Genomic DNA, 14539 nt, shown 5'->3' with positions numbered 1-14539 from the left:
AATATGGTCCCTCCCCAGGAAATTAAGCCTCTACTCCCGACTGTAAACCCTGTGCCCCTTACAGCAATATATATCCTGGATTGCCGAGAAGTTCTATGGGCGTCTTATGGTAGTGTTTGAAGATCTGGGATTCTCACTGTAACAAAAAGCCCATTCATACTTTTTTGTAGTAGACCCGATATTGAGATTTCCACTCCGGATGATGCATTGCAAATAGTAAAAGGTTTTCAAAAGAATTTAGCTTAGCAGGAAAGATAAGGGTTAAATCACTAGCCTAGTAATTCTTGCTCGCTCACTGGCCCCCACCGCTGTAGCTGCGAGGTCATAGTGTTCCTTATCTCCATGTAACAGACTCTAGTTTCTGTCTCCTCCTATCGTACATGCAAGTACAGCCTCACACTCCAATACACCTTTAACCCTGTATAGGAATCTAACTCCCTCCCAGCTTCCTTATGTCAATTTTCAGACCAAGAGCTTGTTTTAATCGGTGTAAATGGCAGAACCCCCCAGCCCGGAAAGGCCCCTAGATCTCCTCTTCCAGTGAAACCTTCACACTTACAAGGCCAGACTCTCCAAGAACCTGAAGTTGGTTCCCCTGTCATTCACGCTACTACATTACACCTCAGGGCTCCCAGGTTCTTTTCTCAGTAGGGGTATGGGGACATAATTACCCACCAGGCAGGAGCCATAGTGAACCCAGTCAACTCTACCCTGTCACATAGAGGTTGTTTGGCCCAGCAGATAGCTAAAAAGGGAAGCCCAGTCATAGCCCAAGAGTGTCAGGCCTACCTTGCCACTTATGGCCCCTTGCATCCAAGAGATGCTATGACTACCCAGGGAGGGAATTTGCCCTGTGATATAGTGCTACACACTGCAGGCCCCGTATATGATTACAAGACACCCGAGCACTGCCGTACAGTATTGCAGACTGTCTTGCAGACAGAGCTCACCTATGCAGGACATGCTACAGGTGTGCTGACTCAGCTTCATGGAGACAAATAGAGACCTGTTGCTTATTACAGCGGCCGCCTGGATACGGTGGCAAGAGGAAGTTCCTCCTGTGTTTGGGCCGTGTTGTCTGTCCAGTTGTTGCTACACAAGTCTTCAGAGATTGTTTTGAATTACCCACTGATGGTCCACACCCCACACGATGTACATAGTATCCTTAACCAAGTACAACCTCGCCATATGTCCATGGCTGGACAGCTGCGACTTCAGTGTGCTATTCTCATGCCTACTAATGTGACTTTGAAAAGGTGCACTGTCCTGAACCCCGCTACTCTTCTCCTAGTTCCCCTGGATCCAAAGGGGGGAGGAGTAGGTGACATGAGCAAGGACACTCTTTTTCTTTTAAGAATGGATCCAGAGGAACAAGATTAGGTTTCCAAACCACATGATTGTCTGGAATTAATGTCTTAGGAAACGGCTGGTCTCTAGTGTGCCTATTCTAATGCTGATTTTGAGCTTTTTGTAGATGGATCCCGTCACCAAGATGACCAAGGACGCTTCTGTACCAGATATGCTGTGGTCTCAGAACATGAGGTAATCAAGGCAGAGTCAATGCCTGCTCATATGTCTGCACAAGAAGCAGAGCTCAAGGCGCTCATAGAAGCAGAGCAAACTAGCAGAAGGTAAGACTGTAAATATCTACACTGATTCCAGGTATGCTTTTGGCATTGCACACGGTTATGGGCCTATCTGGAGAGCCAGGGCTTTTCTGACAGCAAATGGCCACCCCTTTAAACATGCTGAGGCAGTCCAGCAACTTATGAATGCACTACAGTTTCCCACCCAATCAGGCATCATAAAGGTAAAGGCACATACCAAAGGCACTGATGGACGGACAAAAGGGTAACGCACTGGCAGACCAGGCTGCCAAGAAAGCAGCAAGCACTCCTGTGGCCTCTAGAGTACATCACCTAGACACCCCACCATCTCCACTTGTGTTGAAAGACATCTTAGCCCAGGTACAAGAACAGGCAAGTAAGGAGGAGAAAAATAGGTGGCGAAAGATAGGGGCTTGCTCTGATACCGTCACTGGACTATGGGGGAGGGGTGAAAAGGTCTGCCTACCACAGGTACTGTACCCAATGATGGCACAGGTTCTGCACGGGAATGTGCACCACTCGAAGACGGCCATGTGTGACACCCTACAGAAACAATGGATTGCCCTCCGGGTTTTCCACCTGCGCAGAAAGGCAGGTACAGAGCTGCATGATATGTGCCACACATAATCAGAGTAGGACAGTGAAAATTCCATCCAAACACGCTCCCCGGCCCCTTTAACCAATTCCAGAGACTGCAGATTGATTAAATTCAGTTACCCAGGGTAGGGACGTATGAGTATGTGTTGGTCTGCATTGATTTATTTTCAGGTTGGCCAGAAGCCTACCCAGTTGACAAAGCTACGGCTAAGACAACGGCGAAGAAACTGATGGCTGAGATCATATGCAGGTATGGAGTTCCTGAAGTCATTGAAAGCGATCGGAGTTCCCATTTTACTGGATAGATCATGTCAGAGGTAATGGCAGCACTGGGGGTAAGTCAAGCATTGCATACTCCATACCATCCGCAGAGTAGTAGAAAAGTGGAGAGACTAAATGGAACTCTTAAGCTTAAAATCCAGAAGGCAATGACAGAGACTGGTAAACCATGGACAGAATGCCTTCCTCTGGCTTTGTTTTCAGTAGGATATACCCCAAACAGGAAGACAAGACTGTCACCGTATGAGATTCTGTTTGGCAGGGGCCCCAATCTTGAATGTTTCTTTCCACAACAGTTGCAGCTCAAGTACCAGGACTTGACTAGCTATGTGCAGGCCTTACATGGCCACCTTGCCGAAGTGCATTTAACTGTCTTTAGTTCTCTTCCAGACCCAGACAAGGTTCCTGGACACCATCCCTTTGTGCCAGGAGACCTGGTGTATGTGAAAAAGTTTGTGTGCAGAGATTGTCTCCAGCCGAGATTTGAAGGACTTCACACGGTGATCCTGGTCACCCCCACCGCAGTAAAACTTGAAGGAAAGAGCACCTGGATCCACGCCTCACACTGTAAAAGAGACCGAACCAGTGTTTAGTCACAGTAGTGACTGAAGGGAAATGTTGCTGTTGTTTTTGATCCTGGAAATGTGGGCCATCCTCGCCCCTACCTTCTCGGCCCCTAATGTAAATGAAAATACTAAGGTCCCACTATTCTCTGGGTAAATCTGGCAGCCCCGGCGAATATCTGGCGATTTGATTTCTGTAATGTAGTCAAGTGTCTCGAGACTGAACGGGTGGTAGAGGGAATCATCCAGTTTTATATATGTGTTACCAGAAATGACAACAATAACCGTTATTATTGGTCAGATGCTGCCTGGAATACAGGAGATGATTGGGGATATAAACCTAGTGAAGCCATGTTCCCAAGGATGGGACGGGTAGGAGTCTTCGTGAGAGAATGCATCTAACAGCCCTTCTGCAACCACTTAGGGGCTGTAAATGGGGTAAAAGTTGTCACCCCCTCCTCCTAAATCTCGAAAGCCCCCAATCTGCTGACCTGCAGACATTTGTACTGGGAAGGCATTATAATTATGTATTTAGTAGTGGATACTATGGGAATTTAGGCCATATACAGCTCCAGGATATTAGGCTGGTTTCACACTTGCGTTTTTGAACGCATGCGTTTTTTTAAAAAAACGCATGGTGCAAAAACGCATGTAAACGCTGCGTTTTTTTGACGCATGCGTTAAACGCGTGTGTCCAAAAAACGCAGCGTTTACACGCGTTTACATGCGTTTTTGCATGCGTTTGCGTTTTTTTAACATTTTTCCAAAAAAAAAAAAAAAAAAACCCCAGACACAACCAATGGGAATAGAGAGGGCGTATATGATTGTCTCTCAATATATTGACCCTAGGGGAACAGAAATTTTCAGAGCTTGCTACTGTTTCCGGTGTCACGATGGATCTTTCTATGGATAACTTTTATTTCAAACTGGAGTTCAGCTTCAAGATTTTCATTGCCTGTGTTTTTGCTTGGGAGCAAGACCGAAACCGCCAAAGATGGAGAAGGAGACAGCGTCGGCGTTTTTGGAGGCACCCCATCATTGAAGTGCGTGAGAGCCGTGGAGCATATCACACGCTCTATGCGGAGCTGAATGCCAACCCGGAGAAATTCCAGGATTATACCAGAATGTCTCAAGATTCTTTCCGGGATTTACTGGCTCGTGTTGAAGGATCCATAAGGCGACAGGACACACGGCTCCGTAGAGCGATTCCACCTGAGGAACGTCTGTTAGTGACATTACGGTACGTTCCTAAACTAAACCAATGACCGTCAACTTTGTTGTTATGACATGTTTTCTATGTTTTTTTTTTTTTATTATTTATTTTTTTTTAAAACACACCATTAGAACCGATTTTTAATTTTTTTTGTTTTTGTTTCTTTTTCTTCTAGATTTCTTGCCACAGGAGAGAGTTTATCTTCCCTGCACTTCCAATATCGCCTTGGAATCTCAACCCTCTCCGGAATTGTTGTGGACACCTGTCGTGCGTTATGGAATGCACTCCGTGAGGAGTTTATACCCGTACCCACCGTGGACATGTGGCGGGAAATTTCAACTACATTTTTGAACGTGTGTGATTTCCCAAACTGTTTAGGGGCGGTGGATGGAAAGCACATCCGCATTGTCAAACCGGCCAGAACCGGATCTGAGTTTTATAATTATAAAAAATATTTTTCGGTAGTGCTTATGGCAATAGCGGATGCGGAGTGTCGCTTCATCGCCGTGGATATTGGAGCTTTTGGCCGTGGCAATGATTCCCAAACCTTCAAGAGCTCGGATATGGGCCGTCGGTTGTATGGCAACAATTTTAATTTTCCCCCTCCACAGCCTCTCCCCAACACTCAAGGCCCACCGCTGCCATTTGTTATGGTTGGGGATGAGGCCTTCCAAATGTGTGAAAATCTCCTGAAGCCCTATTCTAGTAGGGACTTGGACCACACTAGAAGAATATTCAACTACAGACTGACCAGGGCCAGAAGAACCGTAGAGTGCAGCTTTGGCATTCTTGTTGCTAAATGGCGCATTCTTGCAACAGCCATCAATCTAAAAGTGGAAACAGTGGACGAGGTGGTCAAAGCCTGTGTGGTGCTACACAATTATATAATGGCTAAGGAGCGACCCCACATTGAACTTGATGAACCTGTTGCACACCCATTGCCTGATTTTCAGCATCACCCGATGCGGTCAACTGCAGCCGTTGGTCTTATGCGGGACCAATTTGCGGCCTATTTTGTGTCCGATATTGGACGTGTGTCATGGCAGGACAATGTTGTTTAAATGTCCTGTTGTATGTTTATGTTTACCAATTATTAAACACTGATAAACATTTTTCTAATTAATAAACTTTTTTGTGTTCACCATGTCTAATATCTTTTTCCTGTCTAAACAAAGGTTGACCAAAGATGGGCAGTAGATATGTATATCATATTTTGTAATCCAAAACCAGGAGTGGGTGATAGTTGTTGAGGTAATAAATTTTAAATTTTTCATCGTAATTTACCTATGTTGCACTCCCTATTTTGGTTTTCAAAGAATGATATAAACCACGGGCCCCATACTTATAATAATGGTACAAAATTTTTAATTATTTTTATTTATTAATTCTAATATTGTTGACGTCATTGCGTCAAGACTGTCACGGTCTCTATATCCATCAAGTCAAGTGTAAGCAATAATAAATTCATGATAAACATATACATGATCATGAATTCACAATTTCTTACACCTGGCCTGGTGAGCATAGATATGTAGAGTGTGAGAACACTTGTCCCATCTGTTTGACAACCATTGTCACATAATGAGCTATATAGAATATGGTGAATATACAAGGCAGTAATCAACTTAATCGGTCAGGTATATATTTTGACATATGACCGTTTCAGTTAATTTCTGAACTTGATTTCCACCATTTTCTCTTTGTACAGTGACACTACACTAGGTACAAAAATAAAAGAGTATGGAAATAAATACTATTTTTTTGGCCAACTCATATCTGTATACTAAAGAAACACATATAGATGTTGTCTTGTATTTTATACTACTGGAGATATGTGTAGGCCAAAAGAATAAGTGTGTGATGAAGTTTATTGGTGTGTATTGAGAGAGGTGATAGACACAATAAACCAAACATAATTTTTTCAAATAAACTTTTTTTTTATTGAGGAAAAAAAAAACAAATTTATTTTTTGGTACCGCGCCGGGTTGAACCACGCCGGCTTGGGGTTGAGTAACGTAACTGGGGGGTATTCAGAACTGAAGCCTGGCTCACCATGGAGGAGGCAGAGGTGGCAGGAGAATGGGCAACAAAACTTGAAGGGTCTGGAAGTTCGGGGATGGGGCTTAAAACATGAGGGGCTTGAGACACACTGGAATGTTGAGACACATCGGTAGGTGATGGGGGAGGAATAATCAAAGTTTTTTGTTTTTTATGCGTTTTGCCAGTTTTACGTTGGGTTTTCCGGGTTGGGGGAAGTCTTCTTGGGCTATGTTGTACAGTGTGGGCGGGAGACACGTCAGGACCCGGCTCCACACAGTCAGTCTCCATTGTGGAGCGCTCGGCAATGTCTGAGTCCAATGGGGGGAAAGATAAACTCACGCCTGGGTCCTGGTGCCTCGTTGGGGGTGGGGAAACAAAAACCCTTCCAGGATCCTGGTGCCTCGTTGGGGGGGGGGGGGAAACAAATCCCATAACAGTGTCCTGCTGCATTGCTGGTGGGGGGGAACATAAAGCCATGGATGTGTCCTGCTGCATCAGGGTGGGTCCTGCCTGGAAAGGTATGGCTTGGTCGTGCTGCATCATGGGGGGCCCGGTGCGATACGCCATGGATGGGTCCTGCTGCATCGGGGGGTGTCCTGCCAGGAAAGCAACGCCTCGGTCCTGCTGCATCGGGGTGGGTCCGGTCCGGTATGCAACGCCTCGGTCCTGCTGCATCGGGGTGGGTCCGGTCCGGTATGCAACGCCTCGGTCCTGCTGCATCGGGGTGGGTCCGGTCCGGTATGCCAGGCCTCGGTCCTGCTGCATCTGGGGTGGGCCGGTCCGATATTGCATGGATGGGTCCTGCTGCATCGGGAGGGTGCCGGCCCGATAAGCCATGCCAGGGTCCTGCGTCCTCGTGGTGTCAGCGGAGGAGGTCCAAGCCGGAGCAGCGGTCGTCACGGTGGTGGCGGTGGGATGTCCAACAGCACTCGTCATCGTGTTGGCGCTGTAGTGGAGTACACCTGTAGAGGGAATAGAGGTGGCCGTGCAGTGGTATGCAGCAGAGGTAGGAATAGTGTTTACTTGTGACAGTGACGGCACAGTTGGATAGGCCGCCACATTACGACTCTGACTCTGCTGCATAGCCTGCACAAAAGCAACATTGCAGGCCTGCATCACACTCAGCTGGAGATCAGGGCTAAGGTGTTCCGACATGCCCTCTAGGATTTGATTGAAAAAATGCTGAGCTGGCTTATTGAGGTCGGCTTTCAATTGATCAACGCTTTTGGCGACATCCTGGATGCGGCAATTTAAGAGATTATGGTTCGCATCCATTCTGTCACCTAAAGCCTTGATAGCATCATGTAAAACCGAGCTCAAGTGTAAAAACTCGGGCATGAGGGACCTATCCGAAGCCCTCTGTCGCTGCCGGGATGAGCCCGCCAAAATGGGTGCAGCGAAAGAGGACTGCGAAAGGGGAAGACCTGATGGGCCAGCCCCCTGGTCTCCAGTGAGTGTGGAAGACCCACCTGGTGCTGCGCTGCTGGATGGCTGGGACGGGTCCGTGGCTTCCGGCTGAAGGACCGCTCCAGCACCTGTGGCGACAGTCGTGCAGTGTGTGCTGTGAAAAAACAAAACAGAAAATTAATACCAAACTACAACAAGACGGTACATCCTGTGGAATTAAAAGTGACAGATTATGTCAATGCAATACAACCGGAGGCATGTGAGAAATACTTACGTTCTCATGAGAAGGACCGGTCTCAGGAAGGCCAACACACGGTGGTATTTGTAGAGCCGGTGCCTTGCTCCGGAACCACTAGCTGCACTCTTCTCTGCACGTAGGTCACAGTTGAAGCGGTCCTTCATGGAACGCCAACGTGTCCTTACTTTTTCCACTGTGAAATAACAATAAAATATAATGGTCAGAATAAGAACTTTTGGCCGTGCTCTTGTGACTGTGTGTGATGACAGAAACTACGAAAAGTTTCTTTCATCACACACAGTCAAGAGAGCATGGCCAAGGTCTGTTGCTTCACACTACCGTGCAATACTTACCAAATGCATTACGGACCCGTGGCGTGGAATTCTCCCAGCCATCCCACAACGCTTGGGCCACCTCACTCCACAAACGACGGAGAACACTATTGACGGCGTGCTGTTTATCCCGGCTGTCCCACAACGGGACTCGCTCCTGGACCAGACTGATCAGCAGGTCATTATCAATCCGGTCGTCGTCCCGTTGTGAAACCTAAAATTAAAACAAAATCATTTAAGTTTGCTCAACCACATTTGTAAAAAATAAGACACGAAGATGAGAAAGGGCAGGAATATGAAAGACAACTTTCAGAAAAGGATGATATAAGAAATATGTATAGAAAAACAAGGGTACAGAAAGGAAGTTAAAAGAATATTACAATAAGGACAGTCTGCCTGGTATACATACCCGCTGCCGTCTTCCACCTGGACCTTGACTCCGCTGCTCAGTACCTCTCTGTCCCTCTGTTGAAGTGCTCTATAAAATTAAAAAAAAAAAATTGCCTCATGTGTCGATGTGACAGTCAATACTTACCAAGCTGACGTACAAAAAACATACCTCGCTCACGTGATCCACTTCTGATTGACGTGGCTGGAACTCCTCATCAGACGAGGAAACCGGAGAAGACATTCTGATGCGTGTTGAAAGAAAAAAAATAGAAGAAATTAGGAGATGTAGATCCAAAAAATTGAAAATGAATGCATTGGCTAGGATATACTCACATTGCTCTGTGTCTTGTCCAAGAATGCGTCCGGGCAGGGTGCTGTCTTCTTTGGAGTCTGATGAGAAGTGACCAGAAACTTCCCCCCACCTTCCCTTTATAACCTTGCTGCTATGGGAGAGTCTTATCAGTGTCTAGACATCTTTATCTACAGTTAATTCAGTGGTGCCAAAAAAAACGCATGCGTCAAAAAAACGCATGCAAACGCATGCAAACGCATGTCAAAAAAAACGCATGCGTCTCCATTGACTCCAATGCATTTTTTTGTCCAAAAAAAACGCATGTAAACGCATGCGTTTTTTTAGGAAAAAAAAACGCCCCTCAAAATACTACAAGTTGCATTTTATAAAATGAACGCATGCAGTTAAAAAACGCATGCGTTCACAAACGCATGCAAACGCGTACACCAAAAAACGCATGCGTTTTCAATGTTAAATATAGGGGAAAAAAACGCATGCGTTTTTTTTGTAAAAAACGCAGCGTTCAAAAACGCAAGTGTGAAAGCAGCCTTAGCTCTAGACCAACCAAGGCCCCTGTTACCAGTACACCTAAAACAGGCCCAGGTGAGCGTTTGCAAAATATAGTTAATGAAGTAATCCCCATTCCAGGTCTCAGTTGGCAAGAAGTTTTCTCCATAGAAACACAAACAGCCCCAAGGAAAAACCTATGGTTAGAATGGGTGAGATACAATGTAAGAGTCCAGAATATCTCTGTAGGATGTATTGCTTGTGCTGCTGCGAATACACATCTATACACACATGCATTACTTTTTCCTGATGACAACATCACTGCCTGTGTTATGAATCTGTTGAAAGGTCTGAAGCCCACTGATTGCCCAGACTATGTCCCACTAATTCATGAGAAACCCAAACTAAAGGTCCCAGGAGAAGTAACCGTATTAGCTGACAATTACACCTGCTACAATTCCTACGACACCACAGGTACACCAGTAGGGATCTTCGAGACAGGTTTCTGCAGGGAGAACAGTTCTTTAGATACTGACTTGCTAATCAAACATACACATTATATGTACGACATTTATTGGTTATGTGGGGATGGTAAGCTCCGTCCTAGGTTGCCTAATGCCTGGATAGGCCAATGCACCCTTGTTAAACTGGCCATGCAGTTCAAAATTTTACCTTGGGATCCAAAGATACCTGATGAACCTACCAGAAAGAGGAGAAGTCTCGATCAGCTCCATATGAGTTATGAAGAAGATCCACTAGTATATATTGATGCCATTGGGGTGCCAAGGGGGGTGCCTGACCAGTTTAAAGCCCAGAACCAGATTTATGCCGGCATTGCTTCTATAATCCCACAGGTGCAGATTAATAAAAATGTTGAATGGATCAAATATATATATATTACAGTGAACAAAGATTTGTCAATTATAGCTGTGATGCCTTCCAGGATATAGTTGAGGGCTTGGGCCCTAACACTTGTATGACCCGTGCTGCAACCCGACCTAAGAGAATTACACTGAATCCTGTCCAGACAAGATCACATGCAGTGATATAAGAAGCTGACACAGGATTGTGGTTGGTGGATAGTGGGGACATTAACTTTTGGGAGAAGGCTGACAGTAATCCTTTTGGGAAGGAGCTGTAGACCAGCATGTCATGTCGCCCCCACCACCAGAGAACCAACCACATCAGGTAGGGTAAGACAGATACAGGAGTATTATCCCTGGAGGCCCTCTGACTAGCTAGCTACGCAAAAACATTTGGCTGACCCTGGGAACCAACCTTTCTCATTTTACAGACGAATAATGACAATATGATGGATGTATAAGTGCACCTAGGCAGGCCTAGGTAGTGAGCACAAAAGCGGGTGACGTGCTAAGACGCAAATTAAGATTTTCTACAAATGTGACAAAAGGAGAAAGTGTAGAGCTATACTTTGGACGGTTACAGCTGAAATGGGAAGACATGGAGTACAGTCCCATAAATCAACTTGATGTTAGAGTATTGGTAAATACATTCATTGGCGGTATGACCAAAGACTTACGAGACGAAATATAGACAGCCAGACCTGAATGGCGAAATGTAGATCCGAAAGACCTGAAGGTTTCTAAAGAAGTTGAACAAATTAGGACAATAAGAAGATGTGTCATGTATGCTGGAATAGACACATCTTTCTTCTCCAGTTGGTTAGGTGAGATCAAGGGATTCCTTCAACAAGCTTGTTTAGTACTGATTGCTTTCCTTGTAATTGGATCAATAATTCTCTGTTGTGTTATTCCCTTGTACAAAAAGGTTATTGCCAAAGCAACTCCGACTGGCACCTTCCTCAATCAAGAAATAGATCCACCAGAGTACGATGGTACTGATCCAGGGGAGATCCCGAAGTATATTTCTTTCAAAAGAGTAGACAAAACCCTCCATTCTCAGATGATGCTAAGAGATTTAGTTTAGGGACAGTGGGAGAACTCTATGTGAGGTTAGTGAAGGGTTCAGCTGCCTGGAGGCCTCTCGCTAGGGGAGAGTTTCTGAGGTGTCTGGATGAAGAGATCCACCTCCCCTTTTCCCATCACATGGACAGTCTCGAAGGATCTTTCTTTAAGGGAAAAACTTAGTGTTTAGGGGGGATTGTCAAGGTGAAAATATATTTTTTTATATACCTTTGTACTTTTATATATCATATACTGTGAAACAATAAGTTTTCCCCTGCTAAAGCAAATGTAATTGTATTTAAAGATGGTTGCCAGTGTTCAGTTTCGTTTCAGGTTAGTGACCGAAGGGTTAAGTCATTTCTTTGGAAATCGAAACTTAAGGAATGTGAAGAAAAGGAGGAATCCATCAGAAGACGTCAGAACAAATCAGAAAGACTGGATGCTAGCTTAAACCCCGCCTAATGCACGCCTTCCCCTAACACTCAATATAGTATTGTGTATTTTAGAATAAAGCCAGTTGTTGTGACCGTTGCAGACATGAGTAGATGCACGGGCATTCAATTGAGATTGAATCAGCACCTTGTCTGAGTCATTCTTACCCGGTACCAAATGCTCGGCTCATACTTTAATTTGGAATGACTGGTGAAGGAAGGGTAATTGTCGTTTACGACCCCGACAAGTAACATAGTTATTAAGGTTGAAGGAAGACTTTAAGTCCATCTAGTTCAACCCATAGCCTAACCTAACATGCCCTAACATGTTGATCCAGAGGAAGGCAAAAAAAACCATGTGGCAAAGAGTAAGCTCCACATTGGGGAAAAAAATTCCTTCCCGACTCCACATACGGCAATCAGACTAGTTCCCTGGATCAACGCCCTATCAAGGAATCTAGTATATATACCCTGTAACATTATACTTTTCCAGAAAGGTGTCCAGTCCCCTCTTAAATTTAAGTAATGACTCACTCATTACAACATCATACGGCAGAGAGTTCCATAGTCTCACTGCTCTTACAGTAAAGAATCCGCGTCTGTTATTATGCTTAAACCTTCTTTCCTCCAGACGTAGAGGATGCCCCCTTGTCCATATCACCGGAGATTAAAAAGATCATCAGAAAGGTCTTTGTACTGTCCCCTCATATATTTATACATTAACATAAGATCACCCCTTAGCCTTCGTTTTTCCAAACTAAATAGCCCCAAGTGTAATAACCTATCTTGGTATTGCAGACCCCCCAGTCCTCTAATAACCTTGATTTGGTGATCAAAATGTACCTGGAATGAATGAATCTGCCGGGCGGCAGATTCGGTGGGCGCACTGCGCATGTGCCCGCTATTTTGAAAGAGGGCGGCGCCAATCGCTGAAGACGGACTAACACCGGGAGGGACACCGGGACTCGGGAGGTACGGGGGGGATGGGATTGGACAGCAGGGGGGGGGAGAGGAGGGCAGCGGAGGACAGAATGGAGGGGAGGAAAGACAAATCGCCGCCGTCATTCGAGGGCAGATCACGGTCTCCAGCCGTGGCCGATGATATTGCAGATGATATCCATGGCTGGATTGTAATATTTCACCAAGTTTCATTGGTGAAATATTGCAATTGCTCTGATTGGCTGTTTCACTTTCAACAGCCAATCAGAGCGATCATAGCCACGGGGGGGGGGGGGGGCAAAGGCACCCCCCCGGGCTGAAGTACAACTCCCCCTTTTCCTGTAGGTCGGGTGAAATTTGAGTTAACCCTTTCACCCGACCTACTGGAATGCGATCATTCTGTGACGCAGCATATGCGTCACAGGTCGGATTGGCACCGACTTTCATGACGCATATGTTGTCGCAGGTCGGGAAGGGTTAAGATCTGACCCTGCTTACTTGCCCAAGGTAGCATCCCGTTCCATAGGTCCCAAGAGATAGTCCCTCCTTACTTTTGCTCCAACCCCAAAAATGCAGGGGAAAAGAATTTCCATTCATTAGACATAAAAAGGTGTTTGGTTCAGTACTCTAGCATCCACCTGTGAAGGTGAGTATGAGTGATGAAATCAATTACTGACCTTACATAAGTTCGCTTAAGCATAATATGGCAAGATGGCGCCTGCATTCGGGACAACACCGTTATACAAGATGGATCCGGAAGGAGGCTGACGCAGCACACAAGACCATATGAGGAACCAGCCAATCTCTAACATACGTGCGGCTTGCAAGCTGTGCATATCTCCGCCCTATCACTTTCTACTATTTAAGATACTGTATCTGTACCAATGAACGAGTTCTGCGCCTAGTCTAAATAAGAGAGGATCATACACTTGGCTCTGTGTCCGGTGTCATTTCTTCTGTGTATGCACTTGAATTATGGATTAGATCAGGAGTAGACAATCGAGGGTCTCTAATTAAGAGACCACCCTAACACACCCAGGGGTGTAGGAAGGATGTGTCTGTGTGTGCTTTCAGGGGCCTAGGAAGGGGCTCAAGGCCTCAAAAAGTACCTTGGCAAGATGGATAAGAGATGCGATTTTGTTGGCCTACTCATATAGTGGGAATGTTGCCCCGGAGGGTCTGAGAGCTCATTCCACGAGGGCAGTAGCAACCTCCTAGGTGGAAAGGTCAAAAGTATCAATAGAGCAGATCTGTAAGGCTGCCACTTGGTCATCACCTTCTACATTTTATAATCACTATTAGCTGGGCCTAGCCTCTTCCTCTGACCTAACCTTTGGGAGAAGGGTTCTACAGGCTGTGGTCCCTCCCTAAGATACAATTCTCTTTAATTCTCTCCGTGGTGCTGTCATGGGGGAAGGAGAAAGACATAGTTACTTACCGGTAACAGGATTTCTCAGAGCCCACGACAGCATCCTTATTTTCCCTCCCGTCACAAGGTTCTGCTTATAAGTATTATGGTTATTTTTTTGGGCAATAACCTGGAGGTCCTCCTATGCTCTGTAACCCAACTGATGCGAGGGAGAGGTATCGCCCTTTTTATCTGTAGATTTCCTGTCCTTGAAGGGCAGATCCCCTGTCTCCGTGGTGCTGTCATGGGCTCTGAGAAATCCGGTTACCGGTAAGTAATAACTTTTTTTTTTTTGCTAGATATGTCATTTAGATCTATGTGGTGGATGAAATAAAAGCTATATGGGTCATATAGAAGCCAAGGTAAGTCAG

General features: G+C 45.6%; 1 protein-coding gene across 1 annotated transcript; it reads right to left on the bottom strand.

The window, feature by feature from the left end:
• Positions 1 to 4396: 4396 nt before the first annotated feature.
• LOC143815064 (uncharacterized) lies at positions 4397 to 9133 on the bottom strand. Its single transcript, XM_077293891.1, has 5 exons — positions 8836 to 9133; positions 8686 to 8754; positions 8298 to 8490; positions 7981 to 8137; positions 4397 to 7860 (listed from the first exon to the last, which is right to left on the bottom strand). The coding sequence occupies exons 1-5, from the start codon at positions 8905 to 8907 to the stop codon at positions 6222 to 6224; spliced, it is 2130 nt and encodes a 709-aa protein (XP_077150006.1). The 5' UTR covers positions 8908 to 9133; the 3' UTR covers positions 4397 to 6221.
• Between the last annotated feature and the right edge of the window lie 5406 nt (positions 9134 to 14539).

This window comes from Ranitomeya variabilis, chromosome 3 (assembly GCF_051348905.1).
Source record: "Ranitomeya variabilis isolate aRanVar5 chromosome 3, aRanVar5.hap1, whole genome shotgun sequence".
In the NCBI taxonomy this organism is placed as follows: domain Eukaryota; kingdom Metazoa; phylum Chordata; class Amphibia; order Anura; family Dendrobatidae; genus Ranitomeya; species Ranitomeya variabilis.
This window is presented reverse-complemented; position numbering and strand designations above follow the sequence as displayed.

Bases quoted from the DNA above. Each gene is read 5' to 3' on its own strand.
- LOC143815064 (XM_077293891.1), bottom strand. From the start codon at position 8,907: ATGTCTTCTCCGGTTTCCTCGTCTGATGAGGAGTTCCAGCCACGTCAA. The intron at 8,138-8,297 runs GTAAGTATTGCA...GTTATTTCACAG, and splicing joins ACGGGTCCGTAATGCATTTG to TGGAAAAAGTAAGGACACGT. The intron at 7,861-7,980 runs GTAAGTATTTCT...GTTTTTTCACAG, and splicing joins CCGGTCCTTCTCATGAGAAC to CACACACTGCACGACTGTCG.